Source organism: Loxodonta africana, chromosome 7 (assembly GCF_030014295.1).
Source record: "Loxodonta africana isolate mLoxAfr1 chromosome 7, mLoxAfr1.hap2, whole genome shotgun sequence".
Lineage (NCBI taxonomy): Eukaryota > Metazoa > Chordata > Mammalia > Proboscidea > Elephantidae > Loxodonta > Loxodonta africana.
In genome coordinates this window covers 72,562,209-72,583,911 of record NC_087348.1, presented here as the reverse complement: position 1 = coordinate 72,583,911, position 21,703 = coordinate 72,562,209, and the positions used below count along the sequence as shown (strand labels likewise).

Sequence of the window (21,703 nt, the reverse complement as noted above, 5' to 3'; positions counted from 1 at the left end):
GATAAGGATCCCTGATTCTTTGAATGTCTGAGGATAATGTTGGAAATTATCTTAGCTGTGCTTTGGAAGGACATTTATAGTGTGGAAACTTAACATAGTTGGAAGTATCAGTTTATGATAACTACATTAATTTTGCTAGTAGTATCTACTAACAATCCTGCTTCAAAATTTTTAATTTTTCTAAGGAAAACAGATGTTCTGAGTTTTCGAACAAAGTATACTAACTGCATTCATGTTTCTCTAAATCTGAAAATGTTCTAGGCAATGCTCTGACTTACTGAGTCAGGCCCAGTACCACGTGGCCCGGGCACGCAAACAAGATGAAGAAGAACGGGAATTACGGGCCAAACAAGAGCAAGAAAAAGAGCTACTGAGGCAGAAACTTCTTAAAGAACAGGTGTCTATTGTATTTTCCGGCTGTATTAGAAGTAAAGAATTGTGTGCGTACATATACTTTCTATGTTCAGAAAGAGGTCCTCTGCTTAGGGTTCTGTTGCTGTTGAGTGCATTCTGACTCATAGCAGCCCTGGAGGACAGAGTGGGGGAGAGCACAGAGTAGAACTGCCCCATTGCGGTGTCCTAAGCAGCTGGGGCATTAAGACTGCTGAGCTTTTGGTTGGCAGCCGCAGCTCTTAGCCACTGTACCACCGGGGCTCTGATTAGGATAGTAGCCATGAGTTTTTTCACCATAAAACATTTTACTGGAGTTTTTTCCTACCTTTTTTTTTCCTCACAGGAAGAGAAACGTCTCCGAGAAAAGGAAGAGCAGAAGAAACTTTTGGAACAGCGGGCCCAGTATGTGGAGAAGACAAAAAATATTCTTATGTTTACTGGTGAAACTGAAGCAACAAAAGAGAAGAAAAGAGGTGGCGGTGGTGGACGGGTAAGATATGATTCCCATTGACACTGATGACATCATTCCCTATCCTTTGGCTTTTAGGGATGAAGATAATTGGTTAAACTCAGTCAGTACTTAGCCCTTAGCTTTCACTTTCCCCTTTGTTAAAAGACAATTTTCCAATAGAGAAAATGATTTAAATAGTGTCTAGTATTCAGAAGTGCACTCCAATGTTAGCTAAGAACCTTTTACCTGTAGTGACCTCTTAAGTAATTGATGATTTTGCATAGTTTTAACCAGTTGAGACATTAATCCCAATTAGAAGTCTAAAATACGGGCCTAGCCACCTGACTTGAGTTTTATGCTCTTTTAAGAACTGTCCCTATGGGATCAAATTGACAACAGCAACTTGAAAGATTAGATAGGAACCTTAGGGGACAGTGATTTACATTAATAAAGGAGGAACACGTGAGAAAAGGATAGTGCGAATGGTTGCACAACTCAAAGAATGTAATCAGTGTCACTGAATGGTACATGTAGAGACTGTTGAAGTGAGGTATGTTTTGCTGTGTATATTCTCAAAAACTAAATTTTTTTTTTTAATATGTTAAAAGCAATTTAGGACTTTTGCTATGACTCTCAGTTAATTAAACAGCTATTTCCAATAATGTTCTTTGCTACAAATGCCACAAAAGTTAGGCAAGCACTGATTTTTGAAACAGCTAAAGGAATATTTCTTATAAAGCTGAAAGATATTGCATTAAAAAATCTCTGGGTATTAAATCAATAAAAAGGAAAACTGAAAGAAAAAAAAAAGAACATACAGGCCTAGCCAAGCTTCTCTTCCATGTGACTTAATAAAAGATCCTTCATTTGTAAAATGACTGACAGGATGTGGCCTCTTTCTGTACCTTAGCATTCAAGCCGTATTCATTCCACCAGCGGGGAAATAACTGTAGTCGTGTTTGGATTTTAGCGTTCTAAGAAGGGAGGAGAGTTTGACGAATTTGTCAATGATGACACCGATGATGACCTTCCTCTGTCCAAAAAGAAGAAGAGGAGGAAGGGCAGTGGCAGTGACCAAGAAGGCGAAGAAGAAGAGAGTGGTGAGAGAAAGAAGAAAAAGAGGAGAAGGTATTACAGTCACTAATGTGTTCTAAATAACCTCATAAGAGGGATAAAAGACCTTTTGCCTTCTGAATCGTTTCTATGTTTAGAAATTTAGGCACACCTGGTACTCACTTGATCTTCCCAGACGTTAAAGCCTTTTGTGCCCCCACTGTAATTTTAACATCAGCGTATTATAAAACCTCTGAGTACTTGGAATCTCCGCACATCTCCACTGCTTTCCATCTGAGAACTTCTAATTAGTCATAATTGCCTTTTTCATGTCTTTAAAGTGGTAATTAATACTTACTGGAAAATGTATGGAATTTAGGATGAGAGAATCTGTATTTGTGTCCACATTAACTATGTGGTCAATCTTAGAAAAGTCACTGAGCCTAAGTTTCCTTCTTTGTAAAATGGAAATAACCACGCCCAGCTTATGGTTTTGCTGGTTGTATAAAATGTGAATGTACGTATGCACCTTTTAGATCACCCAGTGCCATCTGCTGTTAAGGTCGAGGGTGCCCTGCCCATCTCATCTGGAGGTGTCCTCCAGGCTGTCCCAGTGCCTCTCTTATGCTGCTTCTCTGTCCAGGAGCCTTCATTCAGATACTGTACCAGAGTCTCAGACCACACTTCCTAGCCCTCAGCTGACTATACTTGGAAGGAACCTGGTGAACTCATTCAGACCTGTGGAATTGAAGCTGTGATGAGGACATCAGCAGTAGGCCTGGAATGAGTAGTTGGGAAGGAAAAGGAGAAAGATGTTGGGGCCTGGGACGTGGGTCTTTTCAGACCTCCTCTGTCACTCCATCTATGTGTAAGATGCAAGCTTAGATTAATAAGAGGGCTCAACAGTGACTAAATTAGTTGACAAGCATTGCATAAATAGGTGATTTTTGCAGACTCCTGAACCATGTGCAGCAAGAGTAAGCTGTGACCTTTGCTGTTAGGGAGTGTGACACACCAATTCTTGGGGTATTCAGAAGGAAAGAAAGAATATTTTGATGGTAAAGCAGTGTTAGACTTTATAGGCATGAGTGAGTCTTGACAAACTCTCTTGGTGTTCACTGTTTAAGACCTACAAAGGGAGAGGAAGGGTCTGATGATGATGAAACAGAGAATGGTCCAAAACCGAAAAAGCGCCGCCTACCAAAAGCAGAGAAGAAAAAGGCCGTAAGTTTATAGTACTGTGTTTTTCTCTTCCCCTGTAAGCATAAAAGATTGCACTAGAATACATTTTTTTTCAGCAGTTTCCTCAAGCACAAATGATTGTTTTCAAAGTTAATTGGTTGCTATTTGATTGTATCATTATAAGGCTACCCAAAAATCTAACAAGATGCTCTAATGTTCAGGTCTTTTTTTGTTTGATTGTGCTTGAAGTGAAAGATTACAATTCAAGTCAGTTTCTCATACAAAAACTTGTACACACATTGTTTTATGACCCTAGTTGCTCTCTCTGCATTGTGACAGCACACTTCTCTCGAACCTGTATTTCCTGTGTCCGTTCAACCAGCTCCTGTCCCCCTCTGCCTTCTCATCTCGCCTCCGGACAGGAGCTGCCCACATAGTCTCATGTGTCTACTTGAGTTGAGAAGCGCGCTCCTCGCCAGTATCATTTTATTAACGTACAAGTCTTGACTAATCTATTATGTTTGACATTCTTTAGCCCAAGCCAGAACGTCTGCCTCCTTCAATGAAGGGAAAAATAAAATCCAAAGCCATAATATCGTCAAGTGATGATTCTTCGGATGAGGATAAACTTAAAATTGCTGATGAAGGGTAGGAATTTTCCCTTGGTAAACTACTTTCTTCTGTTGATTGTGAGGATGGTGCAGGACTGGACAGTGCTTCATTTTGTTGTACATAGGGTTGCTGTGAGTTGGAACCAACTCCACAGCACCTGACAACAGCAGTGATGTAGGTAAATCAAAAGTGATTGTTAACCAGCCTATCGCTGTTATGCCAATTTTTTTTTTTTTTTTTGCATGTTGCTGTTTAAAAAAAGAATTAGCATAGTGCGCTTATAAAAATACCTCATGGGAGGGGAGGACAAGATTGGCAGACAAATGTAGAAGGTGCACATTATTTGCATGAAAACATGGTAGATAGATCTTAAAAGAGCATAATGCTCAAGGCAGATGTTCATTACTAATTCAACTATTGTGTAGTTTTAAGACTTCAGGGGATATTTTAGGTTAAGGTTTACCCTCGGGGCAATAGTTTTTCAGGGGTTTATCCAGCTTCCATGATCCAGAAAAAATCTGGAGTTCTTGAGAATTTGGTGTTCTATTCTGTATTTTCTCCCTTTTGTTGAGAATCCTTCTATAGAACGTTTGCCCCAAATGTTCAGTAATGGGAGCCAGGCACCATGCAGTTCTTCTGGTCTCATGGCAGAGGTGGCTGCAAGTAGCCACACACTTCATTTCCGCTTCCTACTCCTGACTCGTTTTCCTCTATTGCCCCAGGCGAATAGAAACCAATTGTTGTACTTTGTCTAATCATTTTTTTTTTTTTTTAATGAAATATATCACATTTACAGAAAAGTACACAAAACAAATACCACAGAATGAACACTGGTGTAAACACTATCGAAGTCAAAAAACAGAAGATTAAATGTCCTTATTTAAAAAAAAAAAAACACATACTCTGCTTGTCAGGGACCCAGTTGGCCAGAACCCTCAGTGTCTAACCAATGCTTGTCTTTGCCAGACATCCCAGAAACAGCAACAGCAACAGTGACTCAGACGAGGGTGAACGGCGGAAGAAACATGCCTCGTCAGAGAGTGATTCTGACGAGAACCAGAACAAGTCTGGCAGCGAGGCCGGCAGTCCCCGGAGGCCCCGCAGACAGCGGTCAGATGAGGATTCAGACAGTGACCAGCCATCCAGGAAGAGAAGACCTTCGGGTTCTGAACAGTCTGACAACGAGTCTGTGCAGTCAGAAAGAAGCCGCTCCGGAGTTTCTGAGAACGACTCTCGCCCAGCTTCTCCAAGCGCTGAATCAGATCGAGATTCCGAGAGAGGATATGATAATGAGGGTTCTGACCAAGGCTCCGGAAACGAGTCAGAACCAGAGGGATCCAACAATGAAGCCTCGGATCGGGGTTCAGAACATGGTTCAGATGATAGCGACTAGGTTTTATTTCATAAATAAGCTTCATCTCTGGAGGAAAGTTTTTTAATATATGAAAGCTGTGATAAAAATGTTTCAGGTGTTTAGGCAAACAGTTGTGGAGTTTTTCCTAAGGCTGTTTTTTTTCTATCCGTTCATATACTACTAAGCCCCAGGAAACTTTTCCTGTGCTAGAGCCCCATCTTTGACAACGTCTCGTGCAGATGAGACCATTCTTCATTGTGGTACAGCTCCACTTATCCTATGTGAAAACTGCAGTAAAACAAACCCAGATGCTGAATCATTCCTACACCGAGGTTTGACTGAAACTGTGGCCGATGTCTCGTTTTCTTTTTATATTAAGCAGCATACTGTTTCAATTTTTCTTGTAATCTTTCACCAAGTGGTACCAGAAATTTGGTAATGCCTTTGTTCCATTTTGAGTTTAGATTGAGACTCTTATTTTCTGGAGGAAGAGGTATCTACTGTATAATTGCACCAAAGTACAAATGAAAAGATAGTTTTCTTCAATAGTTAATTCTGCGGCCATGTAGATAAAATCAAAAATATATTATTTGTTAGGTTGAATAAGGTGTGAAAAAATGCTTTTCTGTTAGTAGAATACAAAGACCTACCTAAGCCACATAATAAAATTCCTTTGCCAACTTTTATGGGTAACTTTGTGTCCTTTTTTTTTTTGCTGAAGGTACATTTGTATATGAAAATTCAGTGTAAGTAAACTGTAAATCTTTGGAAGAACTGCATTAGGTCAAAGGTTATTTACTCAAGACTTTTGTAATTCTTTGCAGATTTGTGGGGTTTTTTTTAAAAGGTGCAAGCAAACTAAGGTACAATTATGTATTTTTACTTTCAGTAATTCAGTGATGAACGATTTAAGAGTAATGTGATTTTTATATTTTTATACAGTTTGCAAAGGGCTTGAATTAATAGTCAAGTATTAAATGCACTATATTAAAAAAAAAACAATGAGAATTCAGAGACAGATGCCTTTTCTGTCCTCGAAAAGCTTACAGTCTAGTGGAGAAGGTAAATGCATTGCCCCTACGGTGTGAAAAGAAGCCCTGGTGGCACAGTGGTTAAGCACTCAGTTGCTAACCAAAAGGTCAGCAGTTCTAACTCATCAGCCGCTCCAGGGGAGAAAGATACGCCCATCTGCTTCAGTAACAATTTACAGCCTTGGAATCCCTATGGGGCTGTTCTACTGTGTCCTAGAGGGTCGCTAAAAGTTGGAATCCACTTGGCAGCAATAGGATGGTGTGAAAAATGTGATTGTGGGAGCACAGAGGAGAAGGCCTAACAGTTCCCAGTTTGAGGAAGCAGGGGAGGCAAGGTTTCCTGAAGGATGGGTGACCTGAGATGACACAAAGTCCAGCCGAGTGGAGAATTAAGGGAAGGGTGTTCTATGCAGAGGGAGGCATATGTGCTGCTCTGTGAACTATAACAATACAAGGGAGGCCCAGCAGGCATGTGCCTTTGAAAGGTGAGGAACCTGAGATTCAGAAGTTAACAAAATTGAGGAGAGTCGTGTAGCTCTTAAAAGGTGATGTTCAGACTAGAATCCAGGTCTTCTGCCTCCTTTCCCTGGTTTTCCAAAATGTCACACTATTTCAGGTGAGTTAGTTAATTCTAAAGGTAACAAAAAATTAAGCACTTTAAGTAGTCAACAACAACAAAACGTGGACAGTCCTTTGGCGAGCTATTCATGGAAAGGTTTAAACCTAATGTATATAGTGGGTTTTCTAATGCCTTGCATTCCTCTCCACCTTTATGGCTGCAAAGATGCTTTTGAGTACACTTCCTCATTTACAATTTTGGAGTCTGTCTAAGGCTGGGTTCTCTAGAGAAGCAAAACCAATAAAGCATGTAAGTATATAGATTTGTATCAGGAAATGGTTCACAGGTTGTAGATGCTGGAATGTCCTAAGTCCGTGGGTCAGGCTGGAGGCTTTTGATTCACATAGCCAAAGAGGCTGGTGAACCCAAGATCGGCAGGCCAGACAGCAGGGCTCTTGCTCACAGACTGTGAAGATCCATGAATTCCAAGATCGGCAGTCAAGACAGCAGCTAAGCTGCTAGCTCAAGTCCCAAGAACCAAAGGTCAGACAAACAGGAGCCAGTCGCAGGATCCAAAAAAAAAAAGCCTGCAAGAGAGTCAACCTATATAGGATGAAGGCCACACACCCAAGGAAACTCCCTTTCAACTGATTGGCTACTCACAGCAAATCCCATCATGGAGGTGATCACATTATATCAAATCTCATCACGAAAGCGATCACATCATATGACTGCCAAACTACATCATAACTGCCAAACCACTGAGAATCAAGGCCCGGCCAAGTTGACGCACAACCGGAACTATCACAGAGTTCTTTTGCAGTTTTGGAGTTCCGCCTTTAGGTACAGAGATTGCTCTACAGTGTGCCTCTAGATGAGCAGAACGGCAGTATTCCCTGGCCATCCTGCCGATTTCAGAAGACACTGTAAGGTTTCTTTGAGCCCTCTGTAGCCACCATTTGGAGCCTGAGCGCTGCAGAAATGACCAAGGTGTGGGCAACACCCACTTAGGAAGGGGAAGGCCCTCTGACAAAGACATTTGACCAGTCTATGGCTTTCTGTGGCTGCTGCCTTGAAAATTCACTGAAGCTCTGAAAGACAGCTAGGCTTCTACCTGCTCCTCAGGCTCAGCCTTCTGTTGCCCAGTGGAGTTGGATGTCAGTGGGAGAAGGCAGTGTGAATAGTGGTTAATTAGAGGAGAGGTGCTAGAGTCCAGGAGTCCTGGACTGGAATCTCGCTTTGTGACACTGAAAAGCCGTGTGACCCTGGCCTACTTCTAGTTAGGCCACTTTCCTCATCCTGAAATGAGGCATTTCTCCTACACTGAATTTTGAGAGCCACAATTGGATCTGTTATAATTAGAGAATATGATTTGCATTGCCTTTGATTGCCAATTCAGAACCAGACCAAACATCAGGGCCATAACATTAAAGCTATTCAATTTAAAAATGAATTTTTGTTTAAATTTATGCAAAAAAAAAACCACTTGGTTTTTCTGAATCCTAAACTTTAGCCCACTCCCCCCCCCCCAAAATTACTATTTTTATAATATGAGGTTTGCTATGGGGGCAATTATTCCATTATAGTAAAAGACTATACCTAACTCATGGAGCCCTGGTGGCATAATGGTTAAGAGCTGGGCTGCTAACCAAAAGGTCGGCAGTTCAAATCCACCAGCCACTCCTTGGAAACCCTATGAAGCAGTTCTACTCTGTCCTACAGGGTCGCTGTGAGTCAGAACCGAATTGATGGCACCTAACTTAACAACAACATACCAACTCGTAGGATTGTGAAGATTAAGGTATGTTACATGATGAATACACGGTAAATTCAGAATTGGCTCTGAGTGTCAGACACTGAATCAGCAGGCTCCATGATCCTTGTTTCCATCAAATAGGGACTGGGTCAGCTACTCTTTCATAGGTCGTCTTTTTAAAAATTTTTGCTTTTTCCTAGTTCCCTTCCACTTTTAATCTCCAGGAAATATACTAATACTTTCCTGGAGCTTTTAAAGTATCCCTTGTTCTGATTCCAGTAATGAAGAATTTCTATCCCTGGGAGAATAAATAGCCAATAGAGGCAAGAAAAACCTTTAAAAGGAGAATAACTTCATCTCCTTAAACCAGAATTTGGAGCATCTGATCAGTGCAGCTTTTTCCTTAAGGTAGTTTCTGATGCCCTGCTTTTATTGGTGTGTTAGAGCAGTAAGAGTCAATGGTGATGCCTCCCATGATAACATTGGGAATACAGGAAAGGGTATGTGCTACAGGAAAATCAAGTTAGTCTAGATCTCAGTGCATTCTCTGATTTGGGGAAGGCAGATCAAATCAAGAGTGCAGCTATCAGTAGTACTCATTTTGCAAAAAAAAAAAAACTCATTGCCATCAAGTTAATTCTGACTCAGAGTGACTCTATAGGACATAGTTGAACTACCCCACAGGGGAGCCCCATAGGGCTGGTAGATTCGTACTGCTGACCTTTTGGTTAGCCTCTGAGCTCTTAACAACTGTGCCACCAAGACAATTACCAAAAACCAAAACCACAGTGCGGTCAAGTCGATTCCAACTCATAGCGACCCTATAGGACAAAGTGGAACTGCCCCGTAGAGTTTCCAAGGAGTGCCTGGTGGATTCAAACTGCCAGCCCTTCGGTTAGCAGCCGTAGCACTTAACCACTACACCACCACCAAGACAACAGGCCCTTCTAATTAGAAGGCTGGCCTGGCTTTTAGCAGAACTTTAACGTTCACTCGTATTAATGTGGTAAATACTTCACTTCTCAGCCTCAGTGCCCTTATCTATAAAATGGATCTTTTTTTTTTTTGCTCTCTGCTTGGTTTTTGTTTTGTTGTTGTTTTTTCATGCTTTTTTTTTAAATTGTACTTTAGATGAAGGTTTACAGAGCAAATTAGTTTCTTATTAAACAGTTAATATACATTATTGTTTTGTAACATTGCCAACCCCGTGACTTGTCAACACTCTCCTCTCTCAACCTTGGGTTCCCTGTTACCAGGTTTCCTGTCCACTTCTGCCTTCTAGTCCTTGTCCCTGGGCTGGTATGCCCATTTAGTCTCATTTTGTTTTTTGGGCCTATCTAATCTTTGGCTGAAGGGTGAACCTCAGGAGTGACATCAGTACTGAGCTGAAAGTGTGTCTGGGGGCCATACTCTTGGAGTTTCTCCAGTCTCTGTCAGACCAGTAAGCCTGGTCTTTTTTTGTGAGTTAGAATTTTGTTCTACACTTTTTCCAGCTCTGTCTGGGACCTTCTACTGTGATCCCTGTCAGAGTAGTTGGTGGTGATATCCAGGTACCATCTAGTTGTGCTGGACTCAGTCTGGTGGAGGCTGTGGTAGTTGTGGTTAAAATGGGTCATTTGATGTCACTTTTCATCTGAGTTCATGGTCCCCATATGTACAATGGAGAAGTGATATCTACCCCTTCGTTTATTCTTGTAAGCTGTAAGGTCAAAAGACCTGTAAGGTTGGTCTTTTGAGAGTAAATGAAGTGATTTATGTGGGGAAAAAAATGAGGTCGTTTGAGATCCTTTTGTTTTAGCATTCCAGGGCCATTGCAGAGAATTTTGAGTGTCTCAGCCTTAACTGCATTAGTAACTTCATGTCTTTCTGTGTCAAGTAATTGCAAAGCATGTCTGCTATTTCAAGCCTAATTTTTTCATAGATAAATAAATATAGCTGACATCGAGTCTCCTCCAATTCATGGCGACCTTATGTACAATAGGAGCCCTGGTGGCACACTGGTTAAAGAGATTGACTGCTAATTGAAAGGTTGGCTATTCAAAACCACCAGCTCCGCGGGAGAAAGATGTGGCAGTCTGCTTCCGTAGAGATTTACAGCCTCAGAAACCCTGTGGGGTCACTATGAGTCAGAATCGACTCAATGGCAGTGGGTTTGGTTTGGTTGGGTTATATACAATAGAACAAAATGTTGCCCAGTCCTGTGTCATCTCCACAATTGCTGGCATGTTCTAGTCCATTGTTGCAGCTATTGTGCCAATCCATCTCACTGTTTTCCTCACCCTCATCGGCCCCCTACTTCACCATCCTCCTCTAGTTATTGATCCCTCCTGGTGATGTGTCCAAGGCAAGCAAGTTGGATAATGTTCTGTTGTGATCTGTAGGTTTTCACTGGCTAATTTTCAGAAATAAATTGCCAAGCATTTCTTCCTACTCTGTTTTAATCTGGACACTTCACTGAAACCTGTCCACGATGGGTGACCCTGCTGGTGTTTGAGATGACAATGGCATAGTTTCCAGCATCATAACACAGAAGCCGCAACAGTACAACTGACAGGTGTTGGAAATTAAACCAATTGCCATCAAGTTGACTCCAACTCTTGACAATCCCACGTGTATCAGAGTAGAACTGTAATCCACAGGGTTTTCAATGGGTGATTTTTCAGAAGTAGATTATCAGGTCTTTCTTCCAAGGCATCTTACTCAAACCTCCAACCTTTCAGTTAGCAGCTGAGCAAGTCAATTGTTTGCACCATCCAGACTCCAATTTAAAAAATTTTTTAAAAAGCCAAATGCATACAGTTCTTAAGCAAAGTTTTGCTTACGAAACTTATGCATTTGGCTCTTTTTTGTTTCTTTTCTTTTTTCTGCTTACCAACTTGACAGCAACCAACAACAACAACAAACAACAGAAGTATTTTTGTTAACATTTTCAATTTTGAAAATAGAGTTTTGGAAACTATCTGACCTTTTTCATACATTTACTTTGGCATAGCTTGTCCATTCTAGATTGCCACTATTGCAATGCTTGAGGACAATCCTGCATTTGTTCATGCAGTCCACAGCCAAATAGTGAAGGGAGCGCTCATTAGGTGCAAGACATCCGGGGGTGGGTAGTTAGGTGTCTTATCCAGAAGTCACTAAATTGTGAATTCACCTTCTTGCCAATTCTATGTCCTAAAGAGAGGTCCCAGTGTTTGACAGAGTGTTTTCCATGAAACACTAGTCCCAGAAAATACTCCTTAAAATAGGATTCCGTAGTCAAATAAGTTTGAAAAATGCTGCTTTTGGTGACAAAGCTCAGAAAACCAATTCCAAATGATTTCACGAAGGGCAGGATTATTGTATCCTGTAACTGGAAGTCTGGGGAGTTGGGGAAAGGCAGGTAGAGTCCAACCAGTATCGTCAAAGACTCAGCTTCATTCATTCATACTTTTTATCACGTATATAAAAATACATGATAAAATATAAAAATAATACAACATCTATACTCCTTCCAAAGACTTCCTGTGTACCCTTTCTTAATTGCCCTCCATCCATTCTCACATGTGATAATCCTTCTGAGTGAGGTATTTAAACCTATTTAGAAACTGGAAAATATGGCCTTGGTGATAGAAACAATGCCAGAAATCAAATGATAGAATTTTGCAAGACCAATGACTTCTTCATTGCAAATACCTTCTTTAACCAACATAAACGGCGACTATACACATGGACCTCACCAGATGGAACACACAGAAATCAAATTGACTGCATCTGTGGAAAGAGACGATGGAAAAGCTCAATATCAGAACAAGGCCAGAGGCCAACTGTGGAACAGACCATCAGTTGCTCATATGCAAATTCAAGCTGAAATTGAAGAAAATCAGAGAAAGTCCACGAGAGCCAAAATATGACCTTGAGTATATCCCACCTGAATATAGAGACCATCTGAAGAATAGATTTGATGCATTGAACACTAGCGACCGAAGACCAGACAAGTTGTGGAATGACATCAAGGACATCATCCATGAAGAAAGCAAGATGTCACTGAAAAGTCAGGAAAGAAAGAAAAGACCAAGGTGGATGTCAGAGGAGACTCTGAAACTTGCTCTCCAACATCAAGCAGCTAAAGCAAAAGGAAGAATTGTGAAGTAAAAGAACTAAGCAGAAGATTTCCAAGGGCGTCTCGAGAAGACAAAATAAAGTATTATAATGACATGTGCAAAGAGCTGGAGATGGAAAACCAAAAGGGAAGAACACACTCGGCGTTTCTCAAGCTGAAAGAACTGAAGAAAAAATAAAGCCTCCAGTTGCAATAGTGAAGGATTCCATGGGGAAAATATTAAACGATGCAGGAAGCATCAAAAGAAGGAATACACAGAGTCATTATAGCAAAAAAAAATTAGTCGATGTTCAACCATTTCAAGAGGTGCCAGATGAACAGGAACCCTTGGTACTGAAGGAAGAAGTCCAAGCTGCTCTGAAGGCATTGGCGAAAAACAAGGCTCCAGGAATTGATGGAATATCAATTGAGATGTTTCAACAAACAGATGCAGCACTGGAGGTGCTCACTCGTCTATGCCAAGAAATATGGAAGACAGCTTCCTGGGCAACTGACTGGAAGAGATCCATATTTATGCCTATTCCCAAGAAAAGTGATCCAACTGAATGTGGAAATTATAGAACAATATCATTAATATCACACGCAAGCAAAATTCTGCTGAAGATCATTCAAAAACGGCTGTAGCAGTGTATTGACAGGGAACTGCCAGAAATTCAGGCTGCTTTCAGAAGAGGACGTGGAACCAGGGATATCATTGCTGATGTCAAATGGATGCTTGCTCAAAGCAGAGAATACCAGAGGATGTTTACCTGCATTTTATTGACTACGCAAAGGCATTCAACTGTGTGGATCATAACAAACTATGGATAACACTGCAAAGAATGGGAATTCCAGAACACTTAATTGTGCTCATGAGGAATCTTTACGTAGACCAAGAGGTGATTTTTCGGACAGAACAAGGGGATACTGATTGGTATAAAGTCAGGAAAGGTGTGCATCAGGGTTGTACTCTTTCACCATACCTATTCAATCTGTATGCTGAGCAAATAATCCGAGAAGCTGGATTATATGAAGAAGAACAGGGCATCAGGATTGGTGGAAGGCTCGTTAACAACCTGCGTTATGCAGATGACACGACCTTGTTTGCTCAAAGTGAAGAGGACTTGAAGCACTTATTAATGAAGATCAAAGACCACAGCCTTCAGTATGGATTGCACCTCAACATAAAGAAAGCAAAAATCCTCAGAATTGGACCAATGAGCAACGTCACGATAAACGGAGAAAAGATTGAAGTTGTCAAGGATTTCATTTTACTTGGATCCACAATCAACAGCCATGGAAGCAGCAGTCAGGAAATCAAAAGACGCATTGCATTGGGTAAATCTGCTGCAAAGGACCTCTTTAAAGTGTTGAAGAGCAAAGATGTCACCTTGAAGACTAAGGTGCCCCTGACCCAAGCCATGGTATTTTCAATCACATCATATGCATGTGAAAGCTGGACAATGAATAAGGAAGACGAAGAATTGACGCCTTTGAATTGTGGTGTTGACGAAGAATATTGAATATACCATGGACTGACAAAAGAATGAACAAATCTGTCTTAGAAGAAGTACATCCAGAATGCTCCTTAGAGGCAGGGATGGCAAAACTGCGTCTTACATACTTTGGACATGTTGTCAGGAGGGATCAGTCCCTGGGGAAGGACATCATGCTTGGCAGAGTACAGGGTCAGCGGATAAGAGGAAGAACCTCAATGAGGTGGATTGATGCAGTGGCTGCAACAATGAGCTCAAGCATAACAATTGTAAGGATGGCAGAGGACTGGGCAGTGTTTCATTTTGCTGTGCATAGGGTGGTTAAGAGTCGGAACTGACTCAGCGGCACCTAACAACAACAACAACAACAGAGATTTAACCCCCTTTTGATGATTCAGGTTTACAATTGTGAACATCGGTTATTACTGTGTGCCATTATAGAGGTCAACGTGTGTCGGGTTCAATGCCAGTGGTTATATCTTTCTCATGTAATTTTCCAAGAGTCACACATACAGCAACTTGGCAATAAATAGGTGATAACCAAAAGGCTGGAGCCCTGGTGACACAGTGGTTAAGAGCTCAGCTGCCAATCAAAAGGTCGGCAATTCGAATGCACTAGCCACTCCTCGGAAACAGTCGCTGTGAGTTGGAATTGACTCGATAGCAATAGGTTTGGTTTTTGTTTTTGGTAACTGAAAAGTTGGAGCCCTGGCGGCACGGTGGTTAAGAGCTCAGCTGCTAACCCAAAGGTCAGCAGTTGAAATCCACCAACCACTCCTTGGAAAACCTATGGGGCAGTTCTACTCTGTCATATAATAGGGACTATGAGTCGAGAAATCAAAAGACACATTGCATCGGGTAAATCTGCCACGAAGGACCTCTTTAAAGTGTTGAAGAGCAAAGATGTCACCTTGAAGACTAAGGTGCGCCTGACCCAAGCCATGGTATTTTCAATTGCATCATATGCATGTGAAAGCTGGACAATGAATAAGGAAGACTGAAGAAGAACTGACACCTTTGAATTGTGGTGTTGGCGAAGAATATTGAATATACCATGGACTGCCGGAAGAACGGACAAATCAGTCTTGGAAGAAGTGCGGCCAGAATGCTCCTTAGAGGCAAGGATGGCGAGACTGCGTCTTACATACTTTGGACATGTTGTCAGGAGGGATCAGTCTCTGGAGAAGGACATCATGCTTGGCAAAGTACAGGGTCACTGAAAAAGAGGAAGACCCTTAACAAGGTGGACTGACACAGTGGCTGCAACAATGGGCTTGAGCATAACGATTGTGAGGATGGCTCAAGACCAGGCAGTGTTTTGTTCTGTTGTGCATAGGGTCACTATGAGTCGGAACCGACTCGACGGCACCTGACAACAACATGAGTCAGAATCAACTTGACAGCAACAGGTTTGGCTTTTTTTTTTTTTTAACTGAAAAATAGTTCAAACCCACCAGTTGCTCCGCGGAAGGGAAATGTAGCAGTCCGCTTCCATAAAGATTACAGCCTTGGAAACCCTATGGGGTAGTTCCACTCTATCCTATAGGGTCGCTAGGAGTCAGAATTGACTTAATGGCGATGGGTTTGGTGTATCCACTTATGATCTGTGCCTTTTTCTGTATGTTTGTTTATCTTCAATAAAAGCTACTGTTAAAGATTTAAAAGGAAAAAAAGGATTACAGCCTTGAAAACCCCATGGGGCAGTTCTACTCTGTCTCGTAGGGTCACTAAGAGTCAGTATTGACTCGATAGCAGTGAGTTTTTTTTTTTTTGAATCTATATTTTGTTTTTAAAACTGAATTTCTTACCTATAAGATGGAGGTTGTGAGAGAAGATTGGACTCTATGGTCTGAGGTTTCTGGTAAACCATTCTTCTTTCCTACCATGTGTTTTAGCAAATTCTTTTTGTTGGAGTCACGTTTACCCTTGGACTGTGAATGGCAGCCATTTGGTTTGAGTCCAGGTGCCCATTCCGAGACATGGTGGCCATCAGCAAATGTGCTGCCAGGCTCTCCATGTGGCTGCAAATTGTAAGGATGCTGTTTCTTAGAAACCACTCTGTTGTTCTATTTTAACAATTATGAAGGCATTAAGTGTTAGTCTAACTACTGGAACATCACTCCTCTGGCAACCTGTAAGTTTGATCTTTAGTCCCAAATAGGCTGGATTCATCTAAGTGGGGTGGAGTATGTATGATAGCATCTTCTCCAGATAGGGATCAATGCCAAAATCTTTGTTCTCTCCTAGACGGTTTGTTCTTTAAAACAATACTGCTGTGATTTCTCCAGTGGGAGCTGGTACTCTGATTTCCTTAACTGGAGAGAAGTGGAGACTTAATTTCCTGCCTCTGCCTGCAGCTGATTGTCCTGGCCTGCATGTGTGCCTAGGCGTAAACAGGCTCCTCGCGTATCACACCTCCTGCTGCCATCTGTGTGGAGTGGTGGCTAAAGCAATGCTAAGGAGTGCCCTTGGGCCAAAGGTCTCTACTTGATATTTGAGTTTTGGAAAATGTCTGCATGCATATTCCTTGGCAATGAGCAACTATGTGAGGGACAAATGCTGCGGTTGGTTTGATGGATGCTAAAACCTTGCTTCAGTAGCCTGCAGCAGCCCCCTCACTGGTTCTAGCCAGAACTCTCTACCATTGGAACCAGGTGCATCCATCCTCCTTTTTCATGGTTCACAGATATTGCAGAACTCAGTTTTCCACCCTTTGGATTCTCCAGGATGACTCACAGACTCTTCCTTACTGAATCTCACATTGCAAACATCTGATCTCATTTAAAATTCTAATTCAAGGCAGCTTTGAAGCACTCAGTTGGCACATGACGGGTAGCATGCTCTCAATGACAGCTGAGCTATGGCCAGCGAGCCCTGGTTCCCTGCAGTTGCACTTGCAAATGCCTTGTGGTTATTTGGCTCCAGAGAGTGGGGTCCGAGCATGAGAGGGCTTGGCCTTTGGTAAAATGCTAGGACCCTTCATCCATATTAAATGGAAGGGAATCACATGTGGGTGTTATAGTTGACAAGTTGGTGGTTTCGTTGGTAGGAAAATATGGAAGTATATACTTGCTTCTCAATTAAATAGAAGCTGAGAGCCCAGGGCCACTTTTAGTGGGAAGGAAGTACAAGCCTAGTGGTCAGCAAAGGCATCTGGGTCAATTATATTGTAGATGAGCACTTTGCAAACTTTAATGTGCTGAGAAATCATCTAGGGATTCTGATCCAGTAGGTCAGGAGTGGGACCAGATATTCTGCATTTCCAACAAGCTCCCCAGTGACGCTCATCCAAAGACTACACTTTGAGTATTTATGGTTGTATATCGTTACAAATCTGTACTTGCTGGGGGAACATCCACATATTTTTCTTATGAAAGCCCACCCAGGCCTGGTGATCTACTTCTGAAAAATCAGTCATAGAAGACCCTATGGAGCAGAGTTCTACTCTGACACACGAGGCTGTCATGGGAGCCAACTAGACGACAACTGGTTTTTATCCTATCTGCCAAAAGGGCCGTCTCCTGGAAGGCAGAAAGGGGGTGCTACAGAGACAGCACTCCTGATCTGCATTGCCCTCTGTGGCTTGAGGATTTCTCACCCACATCTTGTTATATTCCATCTTCCTGGAATGAACTCCAGATGGGTATGGAGGTCCTGGAGTGAAGGTGAGGGTAAGGGACAGGCAAGTCTGGGCAGCCTGTGTGACTTCAGCATCCTGTTTTGTTGCTCTCTGCTTTGTCAGGCATCTCCTTGGTAATTGGAGGTACAGGAGTGAGTGATAGTGATAGTGTTAAGGGAGGAAAAGAACAGCAACTCAGGCGTCAGGCTATGAAAGAGGGCCTTGAGGGAAAACTGAGGAGAAGCCTGAGAGGAAAATAAACAACACAGGAAAGAGGAAGTAATCAACTGTTGAATGCTTTTGATAGGTCAAATAAGACCAAGAAATACTCATTGGATTTTACCGGTGATCTCAGAAGCTCAGAGGATGGAGGCAGTTCTTATTGGGACCAAACCCAAATTAAACCCATTGCCATCGAATTGATTCCAACTCGTATGGACTCTATAGAACAGAGTAGAACTACTCCACGGGGCTCCAAAGGCTGTTATCTTAATGGAAGCAGACTGCCACATCTTTCTCCTACCGAGCGGCTGGAGGGTTTGAACTGCTGACCTTTCAGTTAGCAGCTGAGCACTTTACCACTGTGCCACTTGGAAAAGCTACTGAGAAGATTCACAAAACATTCACATCTACATGCTACTGACTTTCACATTTTACCTTACTTAGCCCTCGTGGCCATTTGTAAGTTAAGTATTAGCCCCATTTTCAAAATAAATCTCAGAGAAATGAAATATCTTGCCTAAGATTACACTGCTAATTGGCAGAGATTAACCCTAGATCTGTAAGAACTCCAGAGTTTGAGTTCTTTCCATTAGTTCTTCCTTTACTAGGTCCAGATCCTGCCATGTAGGATAATGTCATTAAATCATGATTTAACAAGTATTTGGATGCTTACCGTGTGCTGGGCACTCTTCCAGGCGCTGGGGATTCAGCAGTGAACAAAACACAGACATTTCATGCTCTCCACATTCTGGAGGGAGTCAGATATAAACACGTAGTATGTCGGATGACAGACATGGAGATACATAAAACGGGGAGGAGGGTTAAGAATATGTGTTGAGTTACATTTTAAAATAAGGTAGACAATGGTAACCTTCCTAATAAGTGACATTTTAGCCAGGACCTAACGTGAGACAGTCAGTCATTCACTCAGTTATGGGGTGGGGGTGAGGTATGAACAGAAAGCCTCCAATGCTCCCAGGCATGTCCAGCATGTCCCAGGAACTCCAAGAAGGCCAGTGTGGCTGCAGCAGAATGAGGGCCAGTGGTTAAGAAATTAGATCAGAAAAAATCTAATTAGGCAGAAAGCCATTTGGCAGGTTTTGAATTGGCAGTTTTCTTTTTTAAAATGATTTCTTTTCTGACTGCAGTGTTGAGACTGAATAAAGAGCAAGGGTTAAACAAGGAGTCTAGTTAAGGCTATTGTGGTATCTCGGCAACAAACGAGAGTGACAGTTGAAGAGGCTTTGGATGTCTTGAAGGCAAACAGGATATGATGGATTGGATGTAGGGTTTGACAGAGCCAAACAATGGGAAAGGCGTTTTTTAGAGATCAGGAATATGCTATTGGAGAGTAGGAAGGGCCAGTGACGTAGAAAGAAAACCAACAGCAGGGTGTTCTGGAAACAAGTGAGCAGTCACAAGAAAAATTAACTGTCAAATCCCACCTATAGGATGATCAAACCCACTGGATATTATTGATGACTGGAGTTATTGATCACCTTGAAAAACATTTGGTATAGGTGTGCAAGGAAGTGTAATCTTACTGAGGTTTGGGAATGGGAAAAAATGGGAGTTGGCAAAGTGGACATACACAACTCTAGTTTTGCTACATGGAAAGGAAAGCAGAAATTGGGGACAGAAAAGATGTGGAATCTTATAGTCATCGTTTATCTGCATGCTGAAGAACACTACAGGGCATTCAAGCAAAGTATGTGCAAGTACACCCAAACAGTGCCCCTCCATAGTACCAAAACTAAACCAAACACATTGCCATGAAGTCGATTCTGATTCTTAGCAACCCTACAGGACAGAGTAAAACTGCCCCATAGGGTTTCCAAGGAGCAGCTGATGGATTTGAACTGCTTCGTTTAGCATCTGCAGCTCTTAAGCACATACAATACTGTTCAGTGTCTCTGGAACAAGATGGGAGTGTTGCATCTTCTGTAAGAGGTCAATGAGTTTTTGAGTCCTTCTTGAGCCATGGTGGGGATGAAAGCATACTCTCCTGCAACCAAGGACAAATCACTGCACACCTGGACTACTTCAAAGACTCCTTTCAGACCAGTCCTCTAGCTGACTTGGGAGAATCATGGACACCAAGCTGAATTGAGTAGCCAAGACCCCTCTTCAATCACACTTGCTGTATTAAAAAAATTTCTGCCTTGGGGGGTTAGGCAGAACAGGCCAGTAATAAAACAATTTACAGCTCCCCTTTATTTTTATAGCCTTGCAAAGTCAGTTTCCTGAAATTTTACCATCAGTTTATACAGACCTTTGGTTAGCCTTAATTTTGCTGTATTTGCGATATCCATCAATAGCTACAAATGCTTATCTAAACTTTTTCCCTATTAAGATTCTGGTGAAGATGACTGCTTTAGTACATATCAAGAGCTACTACTTTCTCCAGCTCTAACAGGTCATAAGGATTCTGGCTTTACCCACCACTGTACAGAGCCCCTTCCAACACTGAAGGTTCTATCTGGTTCAGCAGTATGGATGATGAGCTGCTGAACTCCTTGAGGCTCTCCCCAAACCAATTATAGATTGCTCTTAGGTGCTAGGTCAGCAACCAGGACTCCAGAGGTACATGTTCTCAAAAACCCCCCCTCAAGCCAAGGAAGCCTAGACTTGCCAAAATGTTCCAGGGCTGGTCAGCCAGGGGATGGGTGTTCGGGTATGGGCAAATGTTTTTTAGTTTCTAAATACATCTTAACTTCCACGCAGAGGTTCAGTTCAATCAGTCAAGCAAGGTTACTGGAATACTGGGAATCTTCCTGGGAATTCAGGCATAGTTACTGGGAACGATGCCTCTAAGACAGTTATGCTTACTTTGGCCACCAGAGTGGTTGGCTATTAAGAGTTCACCTTGTATTTCATGAACATGAAAAAAATACACGCCACCAAATTTTGTTGCTCTGCACATCAATATCTTTCCAATTCATGAGACTTACGATCTCAGCATACAGGAATTGCCTCATATTGGTTAGTTCTAGTGACCTGACCCAAGGAATAACAACCTTGAATCTCATGTCTCGTTAAGATGGAATTTGATTGAGAATGTAAAGTCCCTCCTGAACACAACCAAATGCTTTGAAGGACAGAATAGCAGGGGCAGGGGTCTGGGGACCACCTAGGTCAACTGACTTAAAAGTTTAATAAGATGTTCTGCATCCCACTTTGGTGAGTGGCATCTGGGATCAAGCAGCCATCTAAAGATGCATCAGTTGGTCCCAACCCACCTGGAGCAAAGGAGAATGAACACCAGACAGAAGGAAAATACTAGCCCAAGACACGAAAGGTTCACATAAATCTGAGACACCATCAGCCTGACTATCACCAGTGACTACCCTGACAGGGAACACAACAGAGTCCCTGACAAAGCAGGAGAAAAGTATGGTGCAGAGCTCAAATACTAGTAAAAAGACTTAAAGGTCTGAGACTAGGGGAACCCCAAAGACATGGCCCCTGGACTGTCAACCCATAACTAAAACCATTCCTGAAACCAACTCTTCAGACAGATTAGACTGGACTATAAGATGTAAAATAACTCCCGAAGACTGTTTCTTAGTTCAAGTAGATACATGGGACTAAACGGGCAGCTCCTGTCTGGAGGCGGGTTGAGAAGGCAAAGGAGTGGGTGGAACAGACACAAGACACACAGGGTGAAAAGGGGGAGTGTGCTGTCACATTATAGGGATTGCAACTAGGGTCACACAACAATATGTTAAGTTTTTGTATGAGAAATTAACTTGAGCTGTAAACTTTCACCTAAAGCACAACTAAAAAAAAAAGTAAAATCCGCAAATCTTCAAACTAGTAAGAGAGGCCTCCTACTTCAAAACAAACAATCCTCCATCCATTTGTAAATGCTATATGAAGCCACACACAACTACA

The 21,703-nt window shown here is 42.0% G+C and overlaps 1 protein-coding gene across 1 annotated transcript in view; it reads left to right on the top strand.

The window, feature by feature from the left end:
* Window positions 1–5,729, top strand: part of CTR9 (CTR9 homolog, Paf1/RNA polymerase II complex component) — a 34,548-nt gene extending 28,819 nt beyond the window's left edge. Inside the window, exons 20-25 of the mRNA XM_064288432.1 lie at window positions 262–397; window positions 737–883; window positions 1,815–1,972; window positions 3,025–3,121; window positions 3,615–3,727; window positions 4,658–5,729. Coding sequence (XP_064144502.1) covers window positions 262–397; window positions 737–883; window positions 1,815–1,972; window positions 3,025–3,121; window positions 3,615–3,727; window positions 4,658–5,084 — 1,078 coding nt within the window. The 3' untranslated portion in view covers window positions 5,085–5,729. The remainder of the gene's footprint in view (window positions 1–261; window positions 398–736; window positions 884–1,814; window positions 1,973–3,024; window positions 3,122–3,614; window positions 3,728–4,657) is intronic.
* The last annotated feature ends 15,974 nt before the right edge of the window (window positions 5,730–21,703 follow it).